The 15,222-nt window shown below is 39.9% G+C and overlaps 1 protein-coding gene across 7 annotated transcripts in view; it reads left to right on the forward strand.

Annotated features, from left to right (window-relative positions):
• Positions 1-15,222, forward strand: part of LOC119777076 (AP-1 complex subunit sigma-2) — a 45,481-nt gene that overhangs the window by 18,293 nt on the left and 11,966 nt on the right. For 3 of the 7 annotated variants that reach the window (XM_038275843.1, XM_038275844.1, XM_038275848.1), the window contains exon 5: positions 3,780-3,810. The exons of 3 other annotated variants lie outside the window; for them this stretch is intronic. In XM_038275843.1, the coding sequence (XP_038131771.1) occupies positions 3,780-3,810 (31 nt within the window). Of the gene's footprint in view, positions 1-3,779; positions 3,811-13,864; positions 14,020-15,222 lie in introns of those variants that run through there. One more of the 7 variants, XM_038275847.1, reaches the window with a different exon arrangement.

A 15,222-nucleotide genomic window follows, 5' to 3' on the forward strand; every position in this document is an offset into this window, starting at 1 on the left:
GCGATGCATCAAAATCCCATTGACTTCGTAAAATCCGAAATGTGTCCAGATATCCGCTTTCCAAGCTTTTGGTGTGTTTTTAATTAGGCCTACCCGTCTATCGCGGTCATCTCCCTCAGCCTCAGCCATCTTGATTGTTGTTGGTATGCCCCCGGAAGTAATTGAAACTTCACAACGTGTCCATTTTAGGCCAGAAAATAAACAGTGACATAATCGATTATGGCACGTTGCCGCATCAATGCTGAATCGTGCATGCCCCGCATTGCAATGCATCGCTGAAACGATTATTGTTGACACCCCTACTATCTAATGCTTTCTGCTCCTCAGCTCCTTTCACAGGTTGCAGCTGGAAGTTTAACTTCTTCCATAGAAGTTAGTCTAAGGACAGAGATGACCATGCTTGATTTATATCCAATGGCAGAAGCTGTCAGTAGAAATGTATGCATAGGTGTTTAAATAGGTAAATGTAAGTCAATAAACGTGAATACATTAGAATGTGGATATTTTCCTTGTTAACTCATACAAACATGTGAAATCAGATGTTTCATCTGTGAGAATACAAGTTTCAAAGTTACAGCTTAGCAACAAAGCAAATATAAATCACAAATGTCTTTCTTACTGTAAAAACACAATTACAAATCACAAATTTATGATTATGAATCAAAAATATAAAAGTAGAGATCCACAACCTCTGATGAAGATGTTACTCTCCTTACCGGAGGGTGGTAGCATTATGCCTGAAGGTTGCTCACCAACTGGTATTAAACAAGAAGAAGATGGAGGAGTTCTCAATATGCGATCTTGAGCGTTCTTTTGTGCTCGTGACACGTCATCAGTCTCAGCCCGAGTACAATTGCCGAGAACGCCAGACCGAGAACGCATTAAATCCCCGGATGTTGTTCTCGCACCTCCCTATTTACCGGGTATGCATCAGAGCAGACTTGTCCGTTCTTGAGATTGACAGCTGTTCCAGCATGCACTGCAGCAGCAGCAGCTTTCAATGGAGTGCTATATTGAAAGTTAAAAGTTCTCTTTTCTGTTGCTGTTGTTCAATAAAAGTTTGTTTTAAGATAATTTTTTATCATAATATTGTACTTTAAAGTGTCACTATAAGGTCCATTTACCGATTAAATGCGTTATTTAAAAAAAAATTCCGAAGTTGAGAGGACCGCGGCAACCAGCTGACCTCCGACGCTAACCGCAGCCAGGGCTAACCGCAGCCCGTCTGCAGCAGCCCTCTCTCGGCATAGCCGTGTGTGAAGAACCGCTGGCTATGATGGCGATATTTTTGTTTTATTTGGTAACATTTTCATTTGATTTGTGTTTATATGACTCTGTTAATTATTATTCCCCCACTAAATTAAAAAAGTAATAATTTATTATTATCTAGAGAATATTAATAACAGGAAGTGAAATGCAGCTCTAGACGAGCTGAGCGTGTGGTGATGTCAGAAGTACGCTTCTGTTCCAATTGATCCATATTTATGCTACGTGCTCCCGTTCTCCTTAAGTCCAGACTTTCCTATGTTCTTCTCAAGAACATACTTGGCAAAGACACAAGTCTGTACTCACATTCTGGTGAATTGAGAAACGGCGCCTGTATCCCAAACTGGGTCCATAAGCACTAACCCTTTAGTAGTGTCCCTCCCAGTGAAGTCTCACTCGCAGCTGTGGAAGGCGCCTTGATTGAAGGTGCAGGGGTACAAACGAGAATGAGACGGTTTCTTCCCTTCAACGGAAAAGGAAAGCAGTCGTTGCTATGGCAACACAGGGACGCCCCATGTAGCTCTGTGGTGTAGGTTGGCATAAAATGAAACATTTATCCCTTTCTTAAAACAAATATATAAAGTCAGATAAAACTATTTCACAAAGGACATCCCTGTTAAAATTTATTATGTTTTTTTTTCATATACCTAACTTGTGATTTTTCATCAGTATGACGAAGATGCAGCAAACCAGTAGAACTTACATTTAAATGCGTTTTCTCCGCCGTCAAGCCACTTACACCTGCTACCAAATTCCAGCATGCCTGCACTGATGCAGACTCGCTATTTAAGGGCTGGACGGTCCACTCGCCCTACACACTGCGGGGTTTGAGACGGCACTTAAAGGAATAGTACACCCAAAACATGATTAGCCTTCATTTTCTACTCACCCCCATGCTGAACAAAACTCTGGAGTACTTTTTTGATATCTCAAATGCATCTGGAGATCTGGGAGGCTTCTTGCTGTCTGCTGACATTCAAATAATGGAGGTCTATGGCGCCCGAGGCAGAAAGGTCCATAAAAGTCCACAAAAAATGTGTCAATATTCCTCCATACTGCTCGTCCAATGTATTCCAAATGTCCTGAGTGGGTAGCATCCAGAATTTACTCGAAACGAAGTCATTTAGAACGTTTTAGAGCCTAAACAGTAGTGTATAGGATTTCCTAATAGCGCCCCCATGCGCGCTCACGATTCTACGGAAGCCGGCAGACCAAACCGGAGGAAAGTGCGCATTCAGCGTCTGCTCTGCCGATAATGCAAGCGTAGAAGAAGAAATGTGCTGTTTACCTGTGCAAAGAAAGAAACAACGAAAGAAACTTCAGTGTTGGTGAAGAGCATGAGTTCTTTGCCGAGCTGAATGCGCTGGTTTGGTCTGCCGGCTTCCGTAGAATCGTGAGCGCGCATGGGGGCGCTATTAGGAAATCCTATACAGTACTGTTTAGGCTCTAAAACGTTCTAAATGACTTCGTTTCGAGTAAATTCTGGATGCTACCCACTCAGGACACTTGGAATACATTGGACGAGCAGTATGGAGGAATATTGACACGTTTTTTGTGGACTTTTATGGACCTTTCTGCCTCGGGCGCCATAGACCTCCATTATTTGAATGTCAGCAGACAGCAAGAAGCCTCCCAGATCTCCAGATGCATTTGAGATATCAAAAAAGTACTCCAGAGTGTTGTTCAGCATGGGGGTGAGTAGAAAATGAAGGCTAATCATGTTTTGGGTGTACTATTCCTTTAATGTGGCACACCCTCCGTGGGAAAGTGCAAACGGAGGGTTATTGCTCAGGTTTAGTATTTAGGGGCCAGTTTGGGGGATTGGGTCAAACACATTTTTGGCACTTTGCCACGACCAACAGCTTAGGAGTGTATCGAAGAAATATCTGACTCGTGCAAAGTTGTAACTTCTAAACTTGTATTCTCGTGTATTAAACATCTGATTTCACGATGGGTATGAGTTGACAGCGAGTTACAAATACAAATCACTGACCTAAATTTAAAAAAGTAGACACTTTTGTATACATTTTACTGGCTGTTATTTAACCACATGTTATTTGTGTCTTGATTTGACTGTATATTTGTAATCATTGTCTTATTGGAAAGCCTCATATATGGCCCATAAATATGTTATAGCAAATATCCTTTCTTTTTTTAAGAGTTTACAGTTTTATTTATGTGTTTGTTGAGGGGGATCAATCTGCAGTCACAGGGCGCCGCCGTATATCCGGCCCATTGGAGTCCAGAAGGGTTCAGACAATTTTTCTTCATTTAGAAAGATCACTATATAGAGTGAATCTACAAAAAATAGAAGTTTGATTTGCATCGCAGTTGAAATAGAATTATTTACTGTAAGCATAAAAAGAATGGGATAATTAACTTGTTTCCTGTTAGTACTTTCGGGGGGCACCCTGTGACTGCAGGAAGGTTCTCTTGTTTGAGCCGTTTTATCTTGTTAGCAACTGACACGTTTCTCTCTTTGCTTGTGTATTCTTTGCTGTTGTGGTTTGCAGAATATAGACTTTCAGATGCGTCTGTTTGCAGGTACAGTTTCTTAAACTCCCTGTAGTCCTAGATCAGTAGCTTTAGATTAGAATTAACACACCAGGAATTGCAATATTTCCATCCCAGATTGTGTCATTAAAGTTAGTTTCTGGTGTGTTTTCCACTTTACACTGACCTCATAGTGAAGTCACAGTTAAAAGGGCAAATATCCTCATAATTTAAGGTTCCCAAAAAATACAGATGTTCTCGTCCTTCTGTAAATGTGTCAAAGCAGTAATTTATGTGATTTTAAAACTCCTTCTTGTACTCAGTGTGGAGTCTGTTGTTCTCCAACACAGACAGGTTTTTATGCAAGCATATTGCATTCACCAAAGAAATAAAAATCAGACAGCTTATCTCCGATATCTCGTAATTAGGAGATCTTTTCTCCTAATTAAGAGATATGATCTCATAATTACGAGATCTTATCTCATAATTATGAAATAAGATCTCATGATATTGAGATCAGGATCTCATAATCACGAGATCGGTATCTTGTAATAATGAGATCTTATCTCGTAATTATGAGATCTAATCTTGTAATTTATAATTACGAGAAAAGATCTCATAATTACGAAATAAGATCTCATAATTACGAGATATTGATCTTGTAACTATGAGATAAGCTGTCTGATTTTTCTGTCTTTGGTGAATGCAATACGCTTCCGTAGGTTTTGGATTAGCACACTTCGTTTACCCTAAAAATGTTTGTAGCGCAAAAAATTTGTGAAAACTGAGAAAAAAGACTTCTCTTCATCCACTGAAAATGATCCCTCTGCTCAAGGTTTTTAGTTTTCTCCCCCTTTTTTTTTTTTTTACAAATTGTATTCTTGGCTCTTAGGGCAGGAACAGCTGAGATTGTTAACTACAGGCGTATGTTTTGTTGCTATTTTTAACTTTTAATGTGTGTTTTCGCTAAGCTCAAAACGTCTGATCCAATGGATCTAATGTTTAAAGTAAATTAATAATCAATAATATTTAGCTGTGTGGCTTGGTCAATAGTGATGAGTTGTTTCTTAGTGTCATAGCCAAATGAATAAGAGCTCGTATATCAATATTTTGACATGCTTTTTTAAAACCAGGGCATGTAGAGAACTTGATGGGAATATCAGACTGGTAGTTCAGCCAGAATCTGACCAGTAAATCATTTTAGCTGCTGCTATATTTTACATAACAGGGTAAGTTGCCAAGGAAATTGTCCAGGAGACATGATAGTTTGGGCAAACGATAAATCATTTATTTCATTTTAATTCATTTTTCTTTTGTTGGTCAGAATTTGAGTAAAAATAACTTTTTCCTGAATCCTGCTTGACTCACCGTTTTTTCTATATCAAGTTTTTGCCACAAAGTCCTACTAAAAACTCCCACTTTTGCTAACTTCTCAACTTTTAGCTGAGTTCTTGACTGCATTGTGCTCAAGTTTCTCTTTTTTTAAACCTTTTTTGCATACGTTCCTTTAACAAATTTGAAAAGGGGAATCTAAAAGTGTGATGATATCTGCCCTTTATGTCATATCTGTAGCACAAAGCAGCTTTTGTTCATATCTAGAAGGTAGGAGTCGGTTAACATCTTAGTTATGGCATTAAGGCTCCAGAAATGATCAAATAAACAACTGAGGAGGAAATTATCAGGCATCAAGGTCACATTCAACCTAATCACTGAACTCCAAATAATCCCCCTTTACTGTGATAAGCATATTTAACACAAACAGAGGGAAAATCTTTATTGAGTTAATTATTCTTTGTTGTAGCAATACTTATTAGCAATAGTTCCTACTCAGTAAATCATATCTTTTAAATAGTGCTGTATTTTTCTGCTACATCTATTGAGGTTGTGCTCTGTATAGTTTGTAGCTTACAACCATGTAAACTCTCTGCCAATCCCCCCCCCAAAAAAATCTGTGATTGTTTCTTGTTTGATTTCTTTTATTGGACCAAACGGTCTGAAGTTTGAAGAAATAAGATCTACTGGTGGTTTAATAGTAAATGCATTTAACAAACTAGGGTCTCAGTAGCTGTATTTTCATTACAAATTTGCTCAAAACTATGTGTTATTGCAAAATTCAAAAATGTGTTTTTTCCATTAAATAATTACGATTAAAATTGCACGTTTATATCTTTTTTTATGCAAAAACAACATGGCAGCTCCATATTTAAACACATGAGATATATCCTACAAATATTTCCGGACTTCTTTGTCTTTTTACAAGGCCATAAGGTCCAGGTGCTGATCATGTGACTTGTGTAATGTGGAAAAATTGTTTCTGTTGCAGTTTAGTGAAATATAAGTATTTCAATAAGGCCCAAAAACCACATCATCCAAGTGTTAAAAAACGTTTTTTTTTTTTTAAATATGCCTTTTTTTTCCTCCCGAAATTCTAAAATTGTAGTGTTTTCTTAGCGATTTTTTCGTAATTAAAATTTGTGCAATTTGATTGTTTATGGAAATACACCTAGTGATATATGGGAGAACAGCACTGGCATCTCTTCATGCCAGTTGCCTTGCACTCTTCTGAGGGAGGACAACCCTTTTTTCAAATAACATTCATGGAAAGACATTCAGTTTTGTTGTGTTTGTCACTCTGAGACAAACAGCATGCCAGAGCCTCTCCTCCCAGTGGGGAGCAGGCAGGTCCTGTCCTCCTCACCCCTCCCAAATCCTAGATGTACCCTCTGATAAAACTTGCTCTGTAGGAGCAAACAGGGACATATCTGACGATAGAAGCCCGACATGTATACTAAAACTTTTTTGAAATAAGGACACAACAGACATTATTAGTTGGGACCGATTGGGGCCTTCTGCAGGGCCAAAGTGGGAGTTTTTTTGGATGTGGAAGGAGTTTGTGTAAGACATGAATTGTTCTAGGGAAACTCCTGATCCCTATTGCCAACTTAGCAACTTTGTTGCTTTATTTAGTGACTTTTCAGACGCCTCTCGCAACTTTTCTTCAAACAAAGCAACATGGGATAAACCTAGCGACTTTGTATCTGTCTTGTTGGGGCGACAGTGGCGTTGGATGTAGGAGTTTGCCCTGTAATTGAAGGGTTGACGGTTCAAGCCCCGACTCCGACTTTCATTGTCGTTGTGTCCTTGGGCAAGACACTTCACCTGCATTGTCTACTGATGGTGGTCAGAGGGCCCGGTGGCGCCAGTGTATGGCAGCCTCGCTTCTGTCAGTGAGCCCCAGGGCAGCTGTGGCTACAATGTAGCTTGCCACCATCAGTGTGTGAGTGTGTGTGTGAATGGGTGAATGAATGTAGTGTAAAGCGCTTTGGTCAGGTCTCCTAACTTGAATAAAGGCGCTATATAAGTACATGCCATTTACCATTTGTTGGAAATGATGTGAAAGCAGATTATGTAAACCTGGTGGTGGGCTTCCTGCTTAAAGGAGAATTCCGGTTTTTAACACTTTTAGCCCATTTTCTGTAGTGTCCAGGATGAAATCGAATGATCGACACCATTTTTGACAATCGGTCCTGTCTCTGCTTTTTGGCTCATGCAGAATCCCCCCCTGGCTGCTTCAGAATGGCTTCCATAGTGCATGTCCGATAATGTCCTTAAAACAACCTTAAACGTTCTTTTTTTAAAATATGCTACTCACCGGGTCGTCAGCGCTGTTCAATGACGTTCCAAAAAAAGTTTCGTGAAGAAAAAACGTTCCAGTAGTGTTTTATTTAGCATTTTGTAAATCCCAGAACTATTTTTTCCGATACATCACAACCGCTTATAAACATTTCCGTTTCCGGTGGCAGGGGAATATTGACTGTTCCAACAGAACTCAATGGGATTTACAAAATGCTAAATAAAACACTACAGGAACGTTTTTTCTTTACGAAACTTTTTTTGGAACGTCATTGAACAGCGCTGACGACCCGGTGAGTAGCATATTTAAAAAAAAGAACGTTTAAGGTTGTTTTAAGGACATTATCGGACATGCACTATGGAAGCCATTCTGAAGCAGCCAGGGGGGGATTATGCATGAGCTAAAAAGCAGAGACAGGACCAATTGTCAAAATTTTGGTGTCGATCATTCGATTTCATCCTGGACACTACAGAAAATGGGCTAAAAGTGTTAAAAACCGGAATTCTCCTTTAAGGGGGGGTGAGAACAATAATCTAATGGGACAGATTCTTGGCTTCTCAAAAAAACCCAGTTTCAGGACAGGTCATTATAATTTTTATGTAACTCAAAACTTAAAGCAACTGTGACACAACAAAGAACATTGTTCATCTAACGTCACCTTAGTGTTTTCCTTGGGTCCCTTCCTCTTCTGAAAATAGTGCATAATGTGTTTTTTATATATATATTTTATGTAGAATGCAAAAAAGGATTAATTAAATGGAAAATGTACCTGACACTAATCTATGTCGTGCTATTTAAAAACATCTCTGAAACATTACGCATGAAGGGCAAACTATATTACCGTATTTTCACGACCATAAGGCGCACCGTACTAAAAGGCGCAGTCTCAGTTATGTGTCCCATTTCTGTATTTAACACACACATAAGGCGCACCGGACTATAGGGCGCGTTTTTTATATACAGGTACATGTCCTCTACTACCTTTAAATACCTCTACTGCGTATTTAAAAATACAGCGGGGGCAAAACTGAGTATGACTGTGCTTTATTCATATATTTATTACAAAGTATTAATCAAACCTGGGAGCTGGCCGTGAGACAGAGACATCGCAGATGACACAGCGCTGTGATGACTCCTAAATTAACTTAAAATCCTGAAACCTGCCGACGGAATATGTTCGCTTTTATTACCGGTATCCTGGTGCCTGCAGCTAAAATTATTTAGATGAAAAACACCTGCCAGCAGCCGCGGTGAACCTGGAGGCTACCCGGCCTAGAGGCTGCTGATGAAAGGATTTCTACTGTTGGCGCACTGCTGGTATGTGGGGGTCTGAGCGCCTCCGACAGAAATAGATAATCTGGATGAACTGACTGCAATTATGAAGTTTTCAGGTGGACTTTCTCACTTAAAAACATATTAAAACTACTTTATTCCCACTGATCACAGCAAATATAGCTGCAAGATTTAGATTATTTAGATGAAAAAACACCTGCCAGCCACCGCGGTGAAGAGGAGGAGACGCGCCCAGAGGCTGCTGTTGAATTAAGTTTTCAGGGAGAAAAATAGAGCGGGAGAAAAACTGAGTATGATTGTGCTTTATTCATGTATTTATTACAAAGTATTAATTAAACCCATCAAAGTCATCATCCTCTGTTTCTGAATTAAACAGCTGCGCTAAATCAGACATGCCAGTTTCCCCTTCTTCGCTGTCAGTCACTTTCCGTGCAGCGCAGCTCCTCAGAAATAATGCCGGCTTTTGCAAAAGCTTGAACAACAGAGCCAGCAGACACGTTAGTACATCTGCAATCCATCCGCAAACGGTGGCGTAACTTGCCCGGCGCTGCCTTCTTATCCTGAAACTGTGGTCTCAGTCTATCATCCATCGCTCCCACGCCGCTCGCAGCCTTATTTTGAACGGCCGCTTCACACCGATGTCGGGCGGTTGAAGTTCCTTTGTCAGACCTCCCGGGATAACGGCGAGCACAGCGTCCATTGATTCACCCATTTTTTTTCACATCAGCTGTGAGATGGGCACGCAGCGATGGTGATGCGTGGAAAAAAACACCTGTTCTCCTCACATAGGCTACACCTCCCTCAGCCACGCTTTCATCATCTCCTCATCCATCCAGCCTTTTTCATTTAATATCATGTGTCATCAGAGCGCTGTGTCTCGCTGTCAGCTCCCAGATCAGCTTCTCTGATTGGTTGATGCGGCGCGTCCAGCAGCAAAACTTCAATTTTTCCATCTCGAGCAGCAGCAGCGCGTTGGCGGTGCGTCAGATGCTTATACGCTCCCGACGTGCTGCACCTGTGGCTCAAAACGCGCTGCGGGACCTTTTGCTGCACCTATACGCGCGTCAACCATTGACTTTGCATGTAAACTCGCTGCTTCTGCTGCACCTGCTGGGTCCGGTTCACACCGATGTCGAGCGGTTGAACAGCGAGCACAGCGTTAATTTGTTTCCCCATGTTTTTCACATCAGCTGTGAGATGGGCACGCATGGAGTCACAGATTAATGGTGATGGTGATGAGTGGAAAAAAAACACCTGGTCTCCTTACATTCAGCCACTCTTTCATCATCTCCTCAATGAGGTGGTCTCAAAAGTCGCAGTTACAACACACATAGGGCGCACCGCACCAAAGGGCGCACCGCACATTTTGAGGGGGAAAAAAGACGTTTAAGTGCGCCTTATAGTCGTGAAAATACGGTAATCAATAAAGTTACTGCTGTTGAAAGAGACATGTTAACATTAGGGCCTTTTTGCACAAGCTTAACTAAAAATGCATTTAGCTTCACCTTCCTTTGAATATCAGATAACAATATATAGGAGAGTCTGCTTTGTTTATGCTCTGACAACTTGTCAGTGATTGGAGGAGTGAGGAGTTCACAGCAGCCCTTGCTGGTTGTAGACGTTGAACTCGATCAGAGGAATCATTCTGTGGCCAAAGTCTCCAAAAGCACAGAAAAGAACGGATAGATTTTCTGTTGTTAAAAAACAAAGCAAAACAAAACTGGGGGCTGAGAAGAGAGTCAAAGTTGGCCACAGGGTTGATTTCCTGAGAGCAGCTGGCGGTGTTGGTTTTGGTTTTTCTCAATTTCAAATTATGAATTTCAAAGTCTGGTATGTGGGCTCTGTGTATATATAACACATGCTTTACATTATTGTAACAGAAATACAAATAAATAAAAGTTTAGAGCTTTTATTGATGCAGTGGTGTTGTTCTGCAATCAGTTACACATAGAGGTTTAATTTGTAATATTTTCATTTTACTCCACAGTTTGACTCCACTGGCATCCCACTGAGTCGATAAATGACTACAAACAGTAATTATGTGGGACCTGATGGATCATCTGTTACATTTACCCACCAGCATATCGATCAGCCATCAGTCCTAATCAGGAATAGTTAAGCCTAGCACACCCACCGCCTGCTCACTAGTCTGTAAGATTTTATGACATGCTTTTCTTCACAAGACATGGACTGTATCAGTGTTAACGCACCTACACTGTGATGTCTAAAAACTCCCCAATCTCACAGAAATATCACCTTAATATGTGTATTGGTAAAACTTTGTTTCTAGTAAGTAAATTTAACCCATCAGGGTAAGTCAATCCGACCCCATATTTCTTACACAAACTCCTTCCATATTTAAGAAACACCCTATTGAGCATAACCCTTCCAAACATTTGAGTGTTTTTTCTTTTTGATGATCTGCATGTGAACAAATACAAGAATCTAGTAGTTCACTTGTAAGAAGGTCAAGTAATGCTTTGTAATGCAGAGCTTTATTTTGAAAGGTAAGAGCACAGGGGCTGTGGCTTTGGTTAATCATTAATGCTATTAGCCGAGCTCTATAGCATAGGAGATCTCCAGGCTGCAGGCTTATCCATGTCAAATATATTAATATTATACACTCGTATAAAATGGCTGTTCATATAAACAAGTAATTCAATAAATATTTCAAATTTATTAGTAGGTACTCCAGAAAATATTTACTTCAACTCATAAAATTAATATGAAAAGATTTAAATCCATATTGGTGTGATGATTGGTTTACGAATCAGACCCACATGCAGAGATAACCATTCAGAGAACAAGGCAAACGATTAACAGGTTTATTGAAGGTGTAAACAGGAGTTGGATCTGGGAGTCAGTGAGCTGGTGACCCGGAACTGGAAGTGAGAAGGGAAGTTCAGAGGTCAGTTCAGGTACTGTGGGAATCTTGGAGGCTCTGAGTTTTTGCTAGGTGGGGAACTCACGTTTGAGGGGGGGTCTTATTAATCCTTCAATCCAGACTGTGTGGTAAATCCAGAGAAGGGTGCACACGTTGGAGGGCGGACAGATTGACAAACGCTGGACCCGGAGGAGGACTGTCACTCAGATTTCAGATGGGTACTTGAACAGAACATATGGAGGTTTTCCCCTACTCAGTGTAACTCGTTTTTTTCCTTCCAGGGGAGAGAAGGTCCAGAAATCCCTGTTACACAGGAAAGCTTCCTGTCGAAGAGCAAAGACAAAAACTCGTTAGACTCAGAGAAACAAAGCTAGGTTAGACTCAGCTAAACTTAGCTTAGCTAGAGTACCCAAAACTGGCAAACACTCTTGCCTCGAGGTAGTGACAGTCCACTGCTCAAATACTCCTCCAGATAATGATCCAACGAGCCACAGGTGTGCAGGGAGGGACAGCGAAGACAGGGCACCTCCTGGTGGTGGAAAACAGAGACACACAAACAGGCAACACAAATTGGATTCCTACCAATTGGATCAAGTCAGTCCAAAGAAACTAAATCTAACAGAAGGTTCCTTACGTTATTCTCCTTTAGTCCAGTAAGCCTTGTATTTGCTATGGAGGAAGATGCTGCAGCACAGCATACACGTCCACCTCTATGTGCTGTTTGGTAATGCCAGGGAGGATTTGGTCGGTTTTTTATGAACATAACCCCAATATTCTTCTCCACTGCACAACCCACAATCACATTTTATGTGCATGTGAGCCACAAAGTAGGTGAAAATAAACTGACTTTCCAATGTTATATGCTTCATTACCAAAAAGTAGAAGTAACAACAAAGCAATAATTGGCTTTGCCAATGTTTTAGTAGAGATGCCCCAATCCGATATTATCTGTATCGGTCTTGATATTAAAGGAACTTGTTTATTGAGTAATGGTGAAACTTACCCTGGTGGCAGATCTGGTCAATATTTTTAAATATTAAAAAGTTTGGTTAAAAACCTGTGGACCTGCAGAAAGGTTGACCATTTATGGTCTTTGATTTAATGATTGAACCCTTAAACTGAAAGTTTTCCTCTTAACTTGTTCACTTTAAATTTTTGTAACTTCCTTTTCTGGCCTTATGCTAATCTCAAGTTGCTTTATGGGACATAAATGTGTTTTTTCATATCATTCTTGCCTGTAAGGAGGAATTTTATTATGGTCTATTAAAAAAAATCAACAGTAAAAAAAAAGAAGCAGAAATTATACAAAAATTGTAAAAAAAAAAAAAGAAAAGAGATTTGTCACATTTTGCATTTAAAATGAAAATCTTTTTTCTAACGTCAATATGCTTTATTTTCACTAGGCGTAATTTTGCCATTATAAAGTCATCTTTAAGGAAACTTTTGCCATCCAATTAAAAATCAATTAATCAAAAAATATAGTTGACAGATTAATCGATTTGCAAAATAATTGTTAGTTGCAGCCCTACATTAAAACAAGCAGAATAGCATCAGAATCAGATCGGTGCATCTCTGCTTTTTGACATAGTGTTGGTCAAACCCAGTTTACAATAATGCATCTAACCAGTCGGGCAGCAGGCGAATGGGTTCGCTGCTTTTCTTTCCTCAACATTTGGTCAGATAGTGCTCCAAAAGGCTGTGGCTATAAAGAGTTCTTGGACGGGAAATCAGGCCACTGCTGACAAGTCTATTAACATCCACCCAAGAAAAGTGGTTTTATTTAGAGAGAACACTGGGACATTCTTTTTTTTTTTTCTCTATGTAGTTACAAAGCTACAAAGGTTTGGCTCTTGATGACGAACTGTGCCATTCAGGGACAATATTTACTGGTTTAAATTAAAGAGGAAAAAAACGTAAAAACAATTAAAGTCGCTTATTTTTGACCAGTCTCTCTCATTGTATTGCGCATTTAGGCAGAATAAAATGGGTTATGTTGCCTAACTGTATGTGAGCATTCACCCAACAGGAACTGGTTAGATTATGCATTCATGGCTCCAGTGTTAGAAAATATAAATTAGCTCCTTTTTTAAATATCTATGTGGCAGTTGCTGCTCAGCCAAGGCCAAAATGCCTGAGGACACAATGTAAAGCTGTCTGTGTATCCACAGACTACACACTAATCTTTAGAGGGTTGTTCTAACCACTTTTGTCTGAAACTCTGAAACAAAAATGTCAAATTTTCCTCAACCTAAAAGGAGCAGTTAGGATTTAATGCCTTAATTCTGCATTCATAGAGCCAGACTGAAGACTGGGGAAGTTTGCCTGATGAGGAGATCTTGTAAAGTTCTATCCTTGCCTCCATCCATTTCATTGGTAACTAGACTGGAGCAGTCAGTCATTCAAGCATGGTTTGTTTGTTTTTACAGTTCTGTGTGCAGTGAATTCCTACATGCCTGTCTGTGGAATTGTTTCCTAACTGATTGAAATATACATCATCAGCACTAAAAAGACTGTAACTGGCATGAAGTTGGCCATCATGTTTTCCATGTAGTCCTACTAATACGCAGTATAATGCAACACTTTATGATATACCGTAAATTCTCTAATATAGGCCCGGGCCTTTATTTCACTCAAGTGCATCGCGGTCCAGGCCTTTATTGGATAGAGGCCAGTATTAGAGACAGGCCTCTATTGCTATTTGAGCAAAACAGACTACCAGTGGAATGAATAAAAATGAGATTTTGTGTCTATTTGAACCTATAAAACACTAGGTTCATTTATTGAAAAAGTACAGTTACCATGTCTCGCTTGGTTTGAAGTAAAAAATAAAAATAAAAATCCTCCAATTCTGTTTAATTCTCCTCCTCAGTTTCCTCCTCCTCGTCATCTCTCCCTTTATTCTCCTCATCACTCGCGCTGCTCCTCATGTTCTGCTGCGTGTCTGTTCTCTTCCTCGCGCAGACGGGCAGCAGTCAGGGCCTGTCGTCCAGCTGCGCAGGGCTGTGGTACTTGTATGTTACTACCACAAGTATAATGTTGAGGTATGCCCAGAAAAAACGTTTATAGCCCCGGCCTGTATTAGAGACCGGCCATTATTTACCTCCTCTGACAGCGAGACCGGCCATTATTAGAGACCCGGCCGCTATTGGAATACAGGCCAATATTAGAGAATTTACGGTATATATAGTCATTGAAAGGTCATAATTATTGAGACTGGATTGATTTTTGACTCAACTCATTAGAGTAACATAGAGGACTGGAGCAACATCTGTGGAGTGGGAAACTGGAATAGTGATTCCAAATATTTTAGAAAGGGAACGAGAGAGAGATCAAACATCTAAACCTCCTAAAAAAAACTGCATGAAAGTGAAAACCTTTGCTTGTAGAGCTTACACTATATTTAGTGTATTCTATATACTTCTATGTTCAAATTAGATTTCTCTGCTAAAAGAGCAAGATTTTAAGGACAGGACAGATTTTTCTAACAAATGAATTTTTAAACTATGTAATTTAATTGTGTCTTGAATCTGGAAACCTAAACTTTATCACTTTGATGGTCACTATGATCACACACCCTAATAAAAGGTGAATCAGCTTTATGACAAACTATTCAATTTCAATTCAGTTCATTTATACTGTATAGCGCCAATTC

This window comes from Cyprinodon tularosa, unplaced genomic scaffold (assembly GCF_016077235.1).
Source record: "Cyprinodon tularosa strain WSP-4 unplaced genomic scaffold, ASM1607723v1 ctg98, whole genome shotgun sequence".
In the NCBI taxonomy this organism is placed as follows: Eukaryota; Metazoa; Chordata; class Actinopteri; order Cyprinodontiformes; family Cyprinodontidae; genus Cyprinodon; species Cyprinodon tularosa.